Source organism: Sciurus carolinensis, chromosome X (assembly GCF_902686445.1).
Source record: "Sciurus carolinensis chromosome X, mSciCar1.2, whole genome shotgun sequence".
Classification (NCBI taxonomy): Eukaryota; Metazoa; Chordata; class Mammalia; order Rodentia; family Sciuridae; genus Sciurus; species Sciurus carolinensis.
The window spans coordinates 117,980,804-117,995,272 of NC_062232.1; the positions used below are offsets into that span (position 1 = coordinate 117,980,804).

At 42.0% G+C, this 14,469-nt stretch overlaps 1 protein-coding gene across 1 annotated transcript in view; it reads right to left on the reverse strand.

Annotated features, from left to right (window-relative positions):
* Positions 1-2,580: 2,580 nt before the first annotated feature.
* The window catches only part of F9 (coagulation factor IX), a 30,651-nt gene continuing 18,762 nt past the window's right edge, over positions 2,581-14,469 (reverse strand). The window contains exons 6-8 of the mRNA XM_047537173.1: positions 14,222-14,427; positions 4,977-5,091; positions 2,581-4,624 (exon numbers count right to left, since the gene is read on the reverse strand). Coding sequence (XP_047393129.1) covers positions 4,077-4,624; positions 4,977-5,091; positions 14,222-14,427 — 869 coding nt within the window. The 3' untranslated portion in view covers positions 2,581-4,076. The remainder of the gene's footprint in view (positions 4,625-4,976; positions 5,092-14,221; positions 14,428-14,469) is intronic.

Consider the following 14,469-nt stretch of genomic DNA (forward strand, 5'->3'; position numbering starts at 1 on the left):
CATAGTCCTTTGTGAGCTGTGACTCCTTCACTAGCCTCCACAGTTTGTAGGACATGTGGATGGATGTCTGTGGCTCTAACCCGAAGATTTCTAAATTTTACAAGCCTCACATTTCAGAAAGAGCCCTGATTCCTGATTGCTTTTCTCAGGCCTGTCAGCAATTGTAGCATTTCTGAGTCATGCACAGTTGTACTAGACTCACAGCTTCAGTGGGCCCTTTTTAGTCTTTTATTTTTCGGTACTGGAGATTGAACTCAGGGGTGCTTAACCACTGAGCAACATCCCCAGCCCTTTTTATTTTTTTTTTATTTTGAGACAGGGTTTTGCTAAGTTGCTTAGAGCCTCACTAAGTTGCTGAGGCTGGACTCGAACTTGTGATCCTCAGCCTCTCAAGCTGCTGGGATTACAAGTGTTTGGCACCATGCCTGGCTTTCACTGGGCCTTTGATGACTTCCTCAACCATCCAACTACAGCCCCTGGAGTATCCTGCAGTCTTGGTGTGCTGTACATGCCTTCCCCAGCATGGATGCAAAGAATAAAGTTGAAATGTTGCTGGAATGGTTGTTTGCCAGATGATACCCAGGAACATGCTCTAGATGTCAAATATCACATCTGGAAAGCCCAGTTCTCACAGCTGGGCTAAACACCAGACATCAGAGTCACATGTTCACGCTACATGTATTTACTTAGTACCTGCTGTGAGCCAGGGTCTGTAGATTCAGTTTGACTGCTGCTCCACATTCCAAGTACCTGTTGGTCTTCTTGATTTTGTCATTTGTTTATCAATTAGAGCATTACTAGTAAGAATTCAAGTCAGTTTTCAGCCTCATGCTGAATGAATTGCCATCAGTGCAGAAAGTCCCAGCTGCCCTAAAAATAAAGACAGAGTTAATGTACTCCAGTTGAAAGCACTTCACTTTCTTAGCGCAGGATGGGGGATGAGTTCTATTCCTGGTTCTGCCATTGTGTTACCTTGACTTTATCTTGACCTTCATTTCCTCATCTGTAAGGGTGGAGTGGAGTGAATACTATTTAATGGACCTTGTATCTTTGATATTCTTAGATTGTAAGCATTCAGAAGTTGTTTAGAATTTGTAATTAAGCAATTTTGTAAACTGGCATGTCATGGTCCAGGAGAGTAGGGGAGAACACCCTTTCTTTTCCCTTGAAAGAGAAAATCAGAAGGAACTTTGCTTCTGTCACCATAAAGCAACTAATATTAAAGAAAAAAAAGCTAAAAACAATCATACTTAAACACAATGACTGTACTATGTTACCACACTTTTCTTCAGTCAGCAAGAGTTCTATTTTAATCTGTCACTTCCAATATTATAGCAGCATGTCTCAGCTCATTTAGGTTAAGTAGCTAAAGTGATTTTGAAAGCACTAATGATCCTTGTGTGGCATCTGCAAATGCCCTAACTGGGCAGAGCCCAGCCAGGGCCTGGCTCAGAGACTGCTGACTCTTTTAGGGGCGTTTAAAGGTTCCACATGTTTAGTGGTGATGACATGCCGCAGGTGACTTATGATAAATTCATTCATTTTTGAGATCCTAGGAAAAAGAAGAACCATTGCTCAGTAATTCGTGGGCCTAGGAGCTCCTCCCTCTGCCACAGGGAAGGCCAATCACAGGAGGTGTGAGGCCAGTTCCCCAGGGATGCCTTTGTAATGGGTGGTCTCCATGGCAACAAGACTAGAGGGTCTCTTTTCCCAATTGCAGAGCCCTGGGGCTGTAGACCTTTAGTCATTCAGTTTTGAAGTGAAATACTTCACGCATCTACTGGCATCCTCCTTAAACATAAGGTTGACAATTATAGTGTCTCCTCTTTCCTTTAATCAACAATAACAAATGAGTTCTTTCATGTGTTAATAAAACCTAAACCTCAAGCATTGTTTTAAGTATGCTCTCCTTTCCTGATACTCAAAGCAAAACTAATTGCTACTCTGCAACAAACATGGATTCAGATACAGTGGACTTCTTTACTGTGTACTAATGTTTTATACATTTCATAAAGAAATTTACATACATATTTAAGTCCCCAAATATATCCATGTTACCTCACATTTAATCAACATTATTGGTGTTTGGTACACAGTAACCACTCTCATTTGTTGCATAAAAGACTGAGAAAAGCCAGATATGGCAGCATATGACTGTAATTCCAGTGACTCAGGAGGCTGAGGCAGGAGGATTGCAAGTTTGAAGCCAACGTGGGCAACTTAGGGGGGGGTCCTTGTCTCAAAATAATAAAAAGGATTGGGGATATAGCTCAGAGGTAGAAAACCCCTGGGTTCAATCCCCAGTACTAAACATGTGAGTGCTCTCACACACATACACACACAAAGACTGAAAATTTCAGACTGTCAAGGTCACAAAGGCTTTTGGAGAGTATCCTGTCAAACTCTCTATACAAGTGGAGAAATTGAATTCCCTAAGGAGTTGTGATTTTTACAAGGTCATTTTCACAGCTAGTTAGAACTCATTCTAGGTGTATTGCATTCAGACACATTATTCTGAGTGTTTTGCTGAATGTAGCATTTGGGATACCTCTATGTGAACTATTTAACAAGAAACATGGAGAAATTTGAAAATATGTTTATTGATGCTTATGACTAAGTAGAAGGACTTTAAAGAAATCAATGAGTGAGGTGTGTCTGGGAGTGTGGTGGGGGCAAGGGGTGGGGGTTAATGTGGTTCCAAACATGATTTTGTCACTAGTCCCACATCATCAAATACAGAGTGACTGAGTCACATCAATTAAATTCATAAAAGCCCAGGTATGAACTGGAATGCCAGTTTATTAATTCACAAGTACAACATGTTGGTTGGTCAGCAGCCCTCTAGGAAATTTAGTATAGAAAGATTAATCATAATCACAAAGCTCCTCAGTGAGCACAGAATCAAAATGGTGAGTTGGTTATCTGAGCGCAATGACTCAGGTCTTTGAGCCTGTGTGCCCTTCTCCACTGAGAGATGCATTAGCCAAGGAGACCATGCTCATGGTCTCTGATCTAGGCAACTTCTTGCTTGACTCCAGGTAATGTTGGAGATACACTGCTAATTTCTTCCTTGAAGATTCTGCTAGTTCTTAGTTGCAAATGGACTGTTCTTTCTGTTAGCATTATTGTTTTCAGACAAGGGATAATATACCTTCGTTGCTGTCGGCTTTTGCAGTTAGTGACGTGCCAGTCTTGCCCTGATGGAACCATCTTCAGTCGGACCTCCATAATCACCTAGTAACAAACTCTTAGGGAACTATTCTGGATGACTCATTGAGATACACACACACACACACACACACACACACACACACAAGCTTAACTCTCTGAAAGGAACTTTCCCCTCATGTTCTTCAGTCACCTTCCTTCATCCCTATGTTCTATAAAGTCAATCTGAGACTAAATCAAAAGCAAGCCAGGTTTTAAGAGAGGCACATACCTAAGCACAGCGGTGAAACAGAATGCTCCCCTTCCCACCTTTAATGAATAGAGGGGAAATGACAGAGAGGAGTAAGAAAGAGAAAAGCTGATATGGAGATTGGGAGTCAGAAAAGATAAAGGATTCAGGAATAAAGATAGTGAAAAAGAAGAAGTGCTTCTAATGAGTTTTGGCCTGTTAACTCTTCCTGTGTTCTCTTTATGAATGTGGTGCTGGCCTTGTGATGGACAAGACTAAGGATCCGGGATACAGACCTAATAAATATTGATGTTTTGATGAGAGAGGCAAGGAAGATTTGGAACATGGAATGTGGCTAAGGAGGGAGAACCAGGTGAGCTACCACAGTGGAGAACCACAGTTCCTGTAGGGCAGGGAGAAGAATGTCACAATTTTGTTAAGGGTAGAGCCCATAGAAAATAGTCATGATTTCCTACCATACTGCATTTCTCTAGTGATTACATTTTCTAATCTACTTTCTCTAGTAAAATAAAAATGCTAGATGGAATTCTCCCCTGCAAAGAGAAAAGACAATGTTTATAGAATGTATATATTTAAATCTAACAAGAGACAAGGAAGCGATTAAAGGGCCCAATCCAGTTCCAATTCCAATGAATCAACCTTGGGAATGCATTTTTCATTAAGTGAGCTTTGTCTTTTCCTTAATCCAATTGACATACCGGGATACCTTGGTATATATTCCATATTTGCCTTTCATTGCACATTCTTCACCCCAGCTAATAATTCCAGTTAAGAAATTGGTCCCTTCCACTTCAGTAACATGGGGTCCCCCACTGTCTCCTTGGCATGAATCTCTACCTCCATCATGGAAGCCAGCACAGAACATGTTATTATAGATGGTGAACTTTGTGGACCGAAGGCATGTGGCTCGGTCAACAAGTGGAACTCTAAGGTACTGAAGAATTGAAGCTGATCTCCCTCTGTTGAAGATTCTTCCCCAGCCACTCACGTAGCCAGATCCAAATTTGAGGAAGATATTTGTGTATTCCCTGTTGGCAATGCAAATAGGTGTTACATAGCTGTTTAGTATTAAGGGTTTATCCAGTTCCAGAAGGGCAATGTCATGGTTGTACTTATTAATAGTTGCATTGTAGTTGTGGTGAGGAATAATTCGAATCACATTTCGCTTTTGCTCTGTATCTTCTTTCTCTTCAATGTTATATTCACCTGTTGGAAATAAATTTAATTTTCAGTCACAGACTTTCATATCATCAGATTTTCTGTGTGTCTACTTGGTATCACTGAAAACTGGCAACCAAGTCTCAAAGATCCAAATCTTACACATTTGGTGGGAAAATTAATACAACAATGAATAATTATACCCTATTGAGATTAGTGATTTACTTGTTCATCAAAAGAATTGTGGGGCTTGAAGGATGGAGCAAGTTAAGTTTTAACCATTTCTACTATTGGCCCAACTTATTTAGCAACAATCCTATTGGATCTTAGTAAAATATGATGCATCAATCACATGGAGGATTTGGCAATGGTATAGATGATTATCCTTTTGTTTATTTACCTGCAACAACCTCAATTTTAACACCAGGCTCAATACAGTGGGCAGCAGTTACAACCCATTTTTCATTAATGATGGAGCCGCCACAGAATGCATCAATTTTACCGTTCAAAAGGACCTGTGGAAACAAATTAAGAATCTTACTGCATAATATGTTTGTTCCAGAACAAAATAAATACATGTGCTATTAACAGGAGTGGGCAGAAAGTTGGCTTCTAGGTGCTGGCAGAAATGGAGGATTTCTGGAAAGTGTCACCTTTGCAGATGAATTAGTGTTTCTGAAGCTCAAACCAAAAAAGCCATTTCTATAACTATCTTGAAGAGAATGCACAATGAGAGACAGCGGTGATTTGGGGCCCTTGAGTTCCTTTCCCAGGTGAGTCAGATTCTCGGATGGAACAATTGCTTCATGGGGATACAGCAGGTATTTTAGGAAACACTGACTCAACTCCTCCAGATGAATAGGGATTATTGAGTCTCTTGTCTGCCTGTGGTGATCTCTTTGCTATAGGTCATCTGAAAAAGAAAGGATGACATATTCTTCCAGGATTCTTTTCAAGCCCCTTCCAAACTGGAATAGTATGAACTAGATTTAATGCTTCTATCAGGGCCACATGTAAAGCCACCGAGTCCGTGGGGCACAGTAGGACCCACATGCTCCTTCCATTCTCTCCTATCCATAACCCACCCTACCTGGCTGAATATGTAATCTGTCTTTGTGTTAAAAGGTCCAGTTAGCTGTGCTTGATTTGATTTGGGGGCAAAGCAGACAAAGATGTATCAGTGCTATGTTGAGCTTGGGCATCATTAGGTAAGAGGCCACTCCATTCATTCATCTGTATCTTCATTGCACAATCACAGAAGACACGAATATTTCCAACACTTTAAGGTCTAGATCAACTTAGAGAATTTCAGGTCCAATGTAAGCCAGGGCCTTCCTCCACCTATATTTTCCTGAAGAAAGCTGAGATTTGTGAACACTAGAGGGCACACTCAACATTCAGTAAACTCTTCAGGAGCCCATGAGCTCTTCGCGAGCAGATGCACTATTACTAAGGCCCTGGTAGTCCTAAGCACAAAGTCATTCATAAACAATGCAAAGTGGGTGGTCAACCCTTTTATGTGTGGGTCAGAGATAGTCCTTGGGGCATGTACTTTTGAAAGTTTTTCTGGTCCTGAATTCGACTTACTGAACACCTACTATGTCCTAGACACTGAAGCACTAGCCTCCCACCTTTTTTATTTTTTTAAAGACAATACCTTTATTTTATTTTTATTTATTTTTTTAATGTGATGCTGAGGATTGAACCCAGTGCCTCACACGTGTGAGGCAAATGCTCTACCACTGAGCCACAACCCCATCCCTAGACTCCCACCTTGAAACCTATAAGGCCAGCTCATTATAGGCCTCTGAACTTTTCCAAACCCTGGCTCTCCCTTTCTGTTGATTTTTACCTGAAAAAACTGTAGAACTACAGAAAAACCTCACATAATATTATAATAAACATCGTCGTGTCCATCACCCAGCTTTAGTAATCATCCTAATCGAGTGTTTATTTTGGGTCAATCACTGTACTGTTTTGTATACATTTTATATCAAAACATAATATCCCCAAAGAAAGGCAGTAAAAAAAATGTTGTCACAGGGCTATTGTGAAGATTAAAGGAGATAATTTGTGCAAATTGCTCAGCACTTTCGCCAGTATATAGTTAGCCTCAATAAATGTTAACTACCTTTATTGGAAAAAAATCCATAATATTCTTATGGAATGATATTAGGAAATCCATTCATAGATGCATAAAGTTTAGAGATATATATTAACTCCCTTCAAGTTAGTTAGTAGGATGCAGAATTAAGTCTGCCTGACTACAGTATTTGTACTCCTGAGCATCCAGTATCTCTCTAAGTGTGGTCTGTGGACCAAGGCAGGAGAGTCACCTGGGGTGCTTGTAAAGTGCAGATGTGGGGCCTTAAGTCAGACTTAAAATATTTAGTGATAGGGACTGGGGAAAATGAAGCGCTCTAGAATATTCTTATGTACAATTAAGTTAGACAAGTGTTTTATGCTCTACTGAATCAGAATTCCCAAGCCTTGGGAATAAAAATGCTCACTCCATGTGATCTACATACTTTGGGGGAGGTATTCAATGAGAAACAGAAATGTGAGTGTTTTGTTCCAAATCCAGGAAAAAAGTGCCACTGAAGATACTATAATACAAAATTTTTTCTTTTCTTCAGTGGTCATTCTAGAACCCCTTTTTTAAAACTTGATATTTAACGTCTTGCTGCCTTTGGCCTGGGGACATTTGCTGGGAGAGTGCAGATCCTTAAGGGTGCCCAGGGGTGGCACTCTACAGTTTAGCACACACACAAGACCCCCCCCCCCCCCGTGTGGCAGTCACAGGTCACTGGACTCCATCAGGGGAAGGTAAGTCAATCTTTCCTTGCCAGGGGGCCTATTGTACTACTGGCCTTCCTACTGCAGCAAACAATGCAGAGAGGTAATTCCTAAGGGATTGCAACCTTCAGGTCAGGATGTACCCAGAAGGGACACTTGGGAGAGGCTTGTCCGAACCATTCATCCTCCGATTGTTCTGTAGCTCATCCCTGTTCCAGTGTCACCTGTGACCATGTACCTTCCCCAGATAGCACAGAGTATGTGCACCTATTGTCAATCATCCTTGTGTCTGTGCCCAGGCCCTTGCCAGGGGAGAAAGTTGGCAACAGTAGCTGGCTAGAAACAAGGAGAGGGTGTATGTCTGGGCATCATGGCTTGGGGGTGGTTTCAGGGCAGGTGTGGGAGGGAGAGGCAGGGCTGGCTAAGGCACCAGGAGTAAAGGAGAGGGAGGTGAAGAGATTCCCTGGTTCCAAGGCCCCAGCACATGCTCTGTTGTCTTAACAGACTTAGTTATACATCACAAATGCAAAGCATTAAACTCCAGATATGGGGCCCTTTTCAATACAGAGCTCTCTGTAAGCACACTGGTCACAAGACCTTGTGTGAACTCTAACCCCAAGTGATTTTTATCACCAAGAAAATTTGGGCAACATGAGTCTATAATGAATGTGATGATTACAACTGAATGCATCTGTTCAAGCAGGTGGAATTAAGAATTCACTGGCTTGGATATCATGTTGCTTCTCCTTTAGCCACTGTTTGAGGCAAGGCAGGGGCTTTTAGTGGGGATTGGGTATCTCTCAGTTTAGTGGGCTACTTAGGTCAGATTGAATAAATCCACAGCCCCTGGGCACAGAGACTATGATGTAGTTTGTCTGACTCCTGCCAAAAACTTGCTACCTGGTGTTTCTATTGCTTTCCAGTGGATGTCTGAGAAATATGGTTGTTCTTTTAAGCCCAAAGAGTATTCATTGCCAACCCTGATTGGTGTTAGAAATTTTAGCAAACATCTTTGCCAAAAAAGACCTCAAATATATTTGCATTTAAAGATATTACAAATGGTATGGGTTTGGAATGCTTTCTTGGCCACCTTGGGACCACAGCTATCTAAATATTAGATATTTGAGGGATGAGCTTTCTACTTGGTCAAGGACAACTTTATGTTAAGACGTTGCTTCAGAGAACGATGGGAGAAAAGGAAAGCATACATTGTGAACAAGATAACTGAGTTCTGATCTGTTATACATTTCATAGTAGCCACAGCCTAATAGGAGCCTGTTTTGCCTCTTTTGGGCACACACATGCATACACATCAAACAACTGCATTCATCTACAAAATACATATTCACACAACTGTACTCACACTCTTCATGAAAATGCCAGTTCAGAGTACCAGTGGTTGCCCTGTTTTTCTCTTTCCAACCTTTAATTCCAACCTAGCCTTTCCCTGTGATTTCAGTGAAACTTTTATTCTCTCTCCCTTAACCACTCCAACTTTCCAATAACACTTGTTCTGTATCTTTGCTCTCTCATATACAAAGTAAAACCATTTCTGCATGACTTACAGCTTGCTCTGCCCACAGGTGTGGTTCAGTCAGCCCATGGCCCTAGGTCCTTTTACTGGGCATAGAGCAGATACTCACCTTGGTTTTTAATGGTTAACTTGAAATATAACATTATTTCAAATACATTATTATTTCAATTGGTTAACATTGAAATCTATTTCATCAAACAGTCTTAGAGAATAATAGTCTAAATGTTGTCCAAACTAGCTTCGTGGGGCCTGGTGAGATTTTATATGTCATATTCCTATTTATCATCTGAGTTATGAATAATACAGGGTTACCTTTTTCAAGAGAATATATTTCTATATTGTCCTAAGATCTCCATGTAACATCCCCCCACAAAAAAGAAAGCTCGGATTCATACAAATGGTAACTCTGCCTTCTATTTACCACTGACTTGTGTCCTAATCAAATGGAATGTATTGAATCAGCGAAGCTAGCAGTACAGGGCAAGAGTGCAGGTAAATTTAAAGATAGCTGCAGGCCAAAGCTGAGCGAAGCGGAGACTGGGGAAAATGTTAAAATACTTTAAAGATTTAGGCCAAGAATAGAATAAAGAATGGACAAACTGTTTCTCTAGACATTTTTTATAGGTTAAATAGTTAAATATTGGTAAATGCATATGATACAACGTAATAGGAAGAAAGCTTGGTTACTTGGCTTCCATATTACTTATTTTTTTCCACTGTGGTAGAATGATCTTAAGGCTATTAAATGTGGAATAAATATGCCTCATACAGAACTGAGGTTTGTGGTAAAACAGAAAATAGAGAGACCAGGTACTTCACGTACAGAGTTAGTCAGATCTTAATCCAAAGCAGAAAGTGTGTTTGTGTGGGGGGAGTTCTTGGGTCAGTTAGTGCATGCTCAGAATTGTCAGATGATAGGATCATGAGCTCGGAACCAAAACCAAATTAAAACTCTAGAATAACTGAAAAACAGTTTGTTCCTTCAAACCTGTCTCTCCCTGTGTGTGCACGTATGTATATAGGAACTATACACACATATATGTGTATGTGTGTGTTGCAGTGCTGGGGATAAAACCCAGGGTCTCTCACATGGTAGGCAAGCGCCCTACCACTGAGCCACATCTCCTACCTCAACCTCTAAACTTGTTTGTTATCAGAGATTGAACCCAGGGACGCTTAACCACTGAGTCATATTTCCAGATCTTTTAATATTTTATTTAGAGACAGGATCTCGCTAGGTTTCTCAGGGCCTCGTTAAATTGCTGAGGCTGGCTTTGAGCTCTCCATCCTCCTGTCTCAGCCTCCTGAGCTGCTGGATGACAGGTGTGCAGCACCACATTGGGCTCAAACCTCCCACTTTGGAGTTGTTGGTGAAAACAATCTGGTAATATAGGCGTTGCGATTTCCCTGTTTTCTCCGAGGTTCAAAATTTTTCATTTCTTCTCTTTGTAACTTAGGAAATTCAAGTCTTGTTTTGGTTTCCCCCTCCACTAGATACAGTAACTCTAAGAAAATCTCCTTTCTGTTCCCACATAGGGCACTTAACCTTGTAGATTCGACTCTCTTCGTCTGAAGTGGCCCTTCAGGGTGCCTGCATCCTTCCCCTCGGAGCCCAGCCGGCGGGGGCTGCGGCGGGAGTTGGAAGGAGGGCCCCGCTGTAACGGCTGCGCTCGCCTAACAACCCACCAGGTAGGAAGCACGCGACGCGCTTGCGCCTTTGGCGTGACGCTGGAGCCCGGATGGGGCGGGCTGCGCCGCTCCGGAACCGTCGGGGGCTCCTGGGCGGAGACGATAGTCTCCAGCCGGACGCGGCTGCGTTGGCCATTGCCTCCAGCCCGGCAGACTGAGGTGGAAGCACGAGAGTGAGGTAAACAAATGAGCGCGAGCGGGGACGGGCTGCGATTGGACGGCGTCCCTGCCGCCCCTCAGCCTGCTCTCATCTCCCGCCAGGTCAGCCAAGTCCTCTGAACTCCCCACGGGGCCACGCAGCCGCTACTGTCTGTCCCCAGGAACGGAACAGCTCCTCTGGTCGGCGGTTCCACAAATATTTGTTCTACCCACGTTTCCTCCCAAAGCCATCCAGCCTAGCACCCGAGTCAGTGGCCGGAACCTGCTGGGCTGCCCGCTTCCCGCTGAGACCGCAGGCTCTCCCGCGCCTCCCTGCCCATCCGGCTCTTGCACGCGGCTCACCGACACCTTTTTCTTTGACAGACTGAAATAAACTTTCGCAGTCCATGCAGACTGTTCAGTATTCGGGGTGGAAGTGAACTCTATGTCCTTCTTTGGGGGATTTCTGCTCACACCCTGAGTGATCAGTTTATCCCTCACCCCTGCCAACTTGAAAGAATCAGTTCTGAATAGAAGGGATTTTATGAAGCATCAGCACTTCCAAACACACTTTCCCAGGTGACATTCTAAATAACATTTCATATTTCAGAGCCAGAGATAGAATATGGTGGCCACTGAAACCCCAGCTGTTGTTCCCTTTCTCTGCATGGGTTGGTTGCAGTGTTGTCTGCGACAGATCTAGTATTTCCCATCCTACAGACTAACCATAACGTGGTGGAGCTGGCCTTTCCACTAAGGAGGAGAAAAGTGACTTTTGTACACTCAGTATCTCCAAGTTTTGAAAACCAAAAACCTTTCCTGGGGAACTGGGTAGCTGGGAGAGACCATTCTCTGGTGAGGGAGGAAACAGTGAAGGGTCTTTCTCAAGTATACTGCAAAAAGCTCAGCACCTTGCCTTAGGAAAAGAAGGAAATCTAGTGCTTTGTACATCCATAGTCAGTAGTCTTAATGCATATGCATGAAATAGGGAGTGAATGTATATGTGCACATGTATTTGTGAATAATCTCGAAAATGCCAAATGATCTTAGCTAGGTGGGATAGGGAAAAGGGATTTCTGGTCTTCTGTAAGAGTACAGTGAGAAGGGCATGAAAAGATTTGGAACAATGAGTATCATATCTCCTCACAAAACTGCAACTACCATTAGTCTCCTCTGCTTGAAAAAGAAATAAAATGTCTGCCAGAATTGTTAATATTTCCTTTAGGAAAGGCATTCCATTGTTAAAACACTGCCAAGCATCTGGTTCAAAGAGGGTTGGTGGGAAATAGACATTATGTAACTAAATTGAGACTTTATCCACCCCTTCCCCTGGTTTGGTTCACATTAAATTTGATTAGTCATTTCATTTCTGGTATGAGAAGGGGGCACTGCTAAGCTCACAATGCATGCATCCTGGGATTTAAGAAAAAGTGGAACTTTTTAAAAAGATGAAGTAATAGGGCTGAGGATATAGCTCAGTGGTAGAGCACTCAAAAAAATATGAAAGTGATATTCTGAACTAATAATACAGGTCCCCTGGCTCCTCTATTATTAACACTGCTTTATGTCCCACAAGCCCAAGGAGGAAAATTGTCATAAGTATTCAGGTAATTTGGATACTTAATGAATGAAAGTGCAAATAAGAGAAAGAATGAGATATGTGGATGCTAAGTAGAATGAAAACATAATTAGAGTGTATCAAAGACATTGTTCAGAGAAAGGTCAGTGGAAAAGGTCATTCTTAGGAGGAACTGTGAAGAACAGTAAAGATGTGGATGAGCAAAGGAAGCGGGGTGTGGTGGGTGAGGGAAACGGCCCTGGTAGGGTGCCTTTAAGTGGGGACTGAGGGACATGGTGTATTTTATTGGCTATAAGATGAGATCCAACAAAATATTGTTTTAAAAAAGCAAAGACAAAAGGAAGGAAAATATTAAGTCTCGGTTGTAATGTTCTGTCACCCTACAGTACCCTTCACTACAATATCCCCATGTTCTCAGGCCTATGTTTAATATCTTACATCTATTATATTGGAAAATGGCAAGCATTCTGAAGAATTTTGGATAGATACATAGCTAGTCTAAGAAAATTCCAGTGGTATTAAACCAGGAGACATTTGCCTGCTCTTGGCTTAAATTGTTACCTGTTTGATGGTTGCAAAGTCTTTAAAGCCATCAGTCTGTGATGGCAGAATTTCAAACCTCAGTAGAGGAAATATTTTGGAGTGAAGCATCCGTGAAATAACTACCAAATTATGATTGTGGCCACTAGGGAGTTTTTAAATTAGACTAAACTATTATTTATGCACTCTCCAGTAGAAATTTATGCAGTGATGGAAGTATTTTATTTACACTTGCCCTGTCCAATACAGTAGCACCAACTATATGTGTTTGTTATGCACTGGAAATGTGGCAGGTGTGATGGAGGAATTGAATTTGTAATTTTACTTACTTGTAATTAATTTAAATAGTCACATGTGGCTAGTGGTTTTGGACAGTACCACTTTCCATTAGGACCAGCCTGGCTCTTTCCCTTGAGGTGAGCAGGAGGTGGCTTATTCCTCCTCACAGATGGAATCACTTAGGTTTTAGCTGTAGGCAGTTACAACCCTGGTTTTACTACAAATATAGCTGTTGGTAGTTACATAAAAAATGTGCACAGGTAATTCTGTATATGTACGTTGTCTGTAGAACATACTTGAAGGACTATGTAAAAAACTCCACTATTTGGTGTTTTGAATGACGGATTCTGTAATATGTTTCCTTTGGACTAGTGGTTTTCAAATTTTAAGTGTGCTTCAGAATCACCTGGAGGGCTGGTGTGTACACAGATTGCTGGGCCTCACATGCTAGTGATTCTGATTCAATAGATCTGGGGTAGAGCATGAAAATTTACATTCCTAACAAGTTCCCAGGTGACTCATGCTACCACACTGAAAAACAGAGCAGTGGACCAAGCCCCCATCTCATATCCTGGCCCTAAGAACCCGTTCTTGCCTTAATTCTTCCTACATGAGTCTGGGATATGAAACTTTTTGACTCTCACTAGTTTTCCCAAGGGAAACTAGCAGTACCTTGAACTCAAGTACCTGTGACCTCCTTTCCAGACCTCCCTATTGTTGATCAGTTAGTTGCTTGCTGGAATCATGCTGTGCTCTTTTTTTTTTGTTTTTGCAGTGCTGGGGATTTGAACCCAGGGCCTTGTGCTTGCGAGGCAAGCACTCTACCAACTGAGCTATATCCCCAGCCCCCATGCTGTGCTCTTTTTGATGATGACAAATTTTTCTTAACCTTTTATGGTAGCTGTCCCTGGACTTCTCTTTCCCCAGATGCTCACCTGTTGGGAGCTTTGTCACATTGCTTAGTGCTGGAACTTAACCTAAATATTTGTCTCATCCCCCTAGGTCTTGCCAGTGGCCTAGCTTCAGCCTCCCACCTGGCCTGTCTTTTGCCAGCTGAACTCCAGTTTGACACACTATCAGTATAGAGTACCTGCCAAGGGAATTGACCTGGTTTGGCGTTTTCTCCACCAACAATCCGAGAGAAGTCATTAGATGGTTGGGTGCTTTGAGTGATGTTATCCAAAATGCTTTCAGCTTCAGTAGAATTCTCATAGTCCATATTAGAAAAAATAGTCTCAGCACGGGTGAGCTTCTTAGAAGCGTATGACACAGAAACTCTTCCACATGGAAATGGCACTAGAAAAATAGAAAAAAAAATAGTATTCCAATATTTATCAT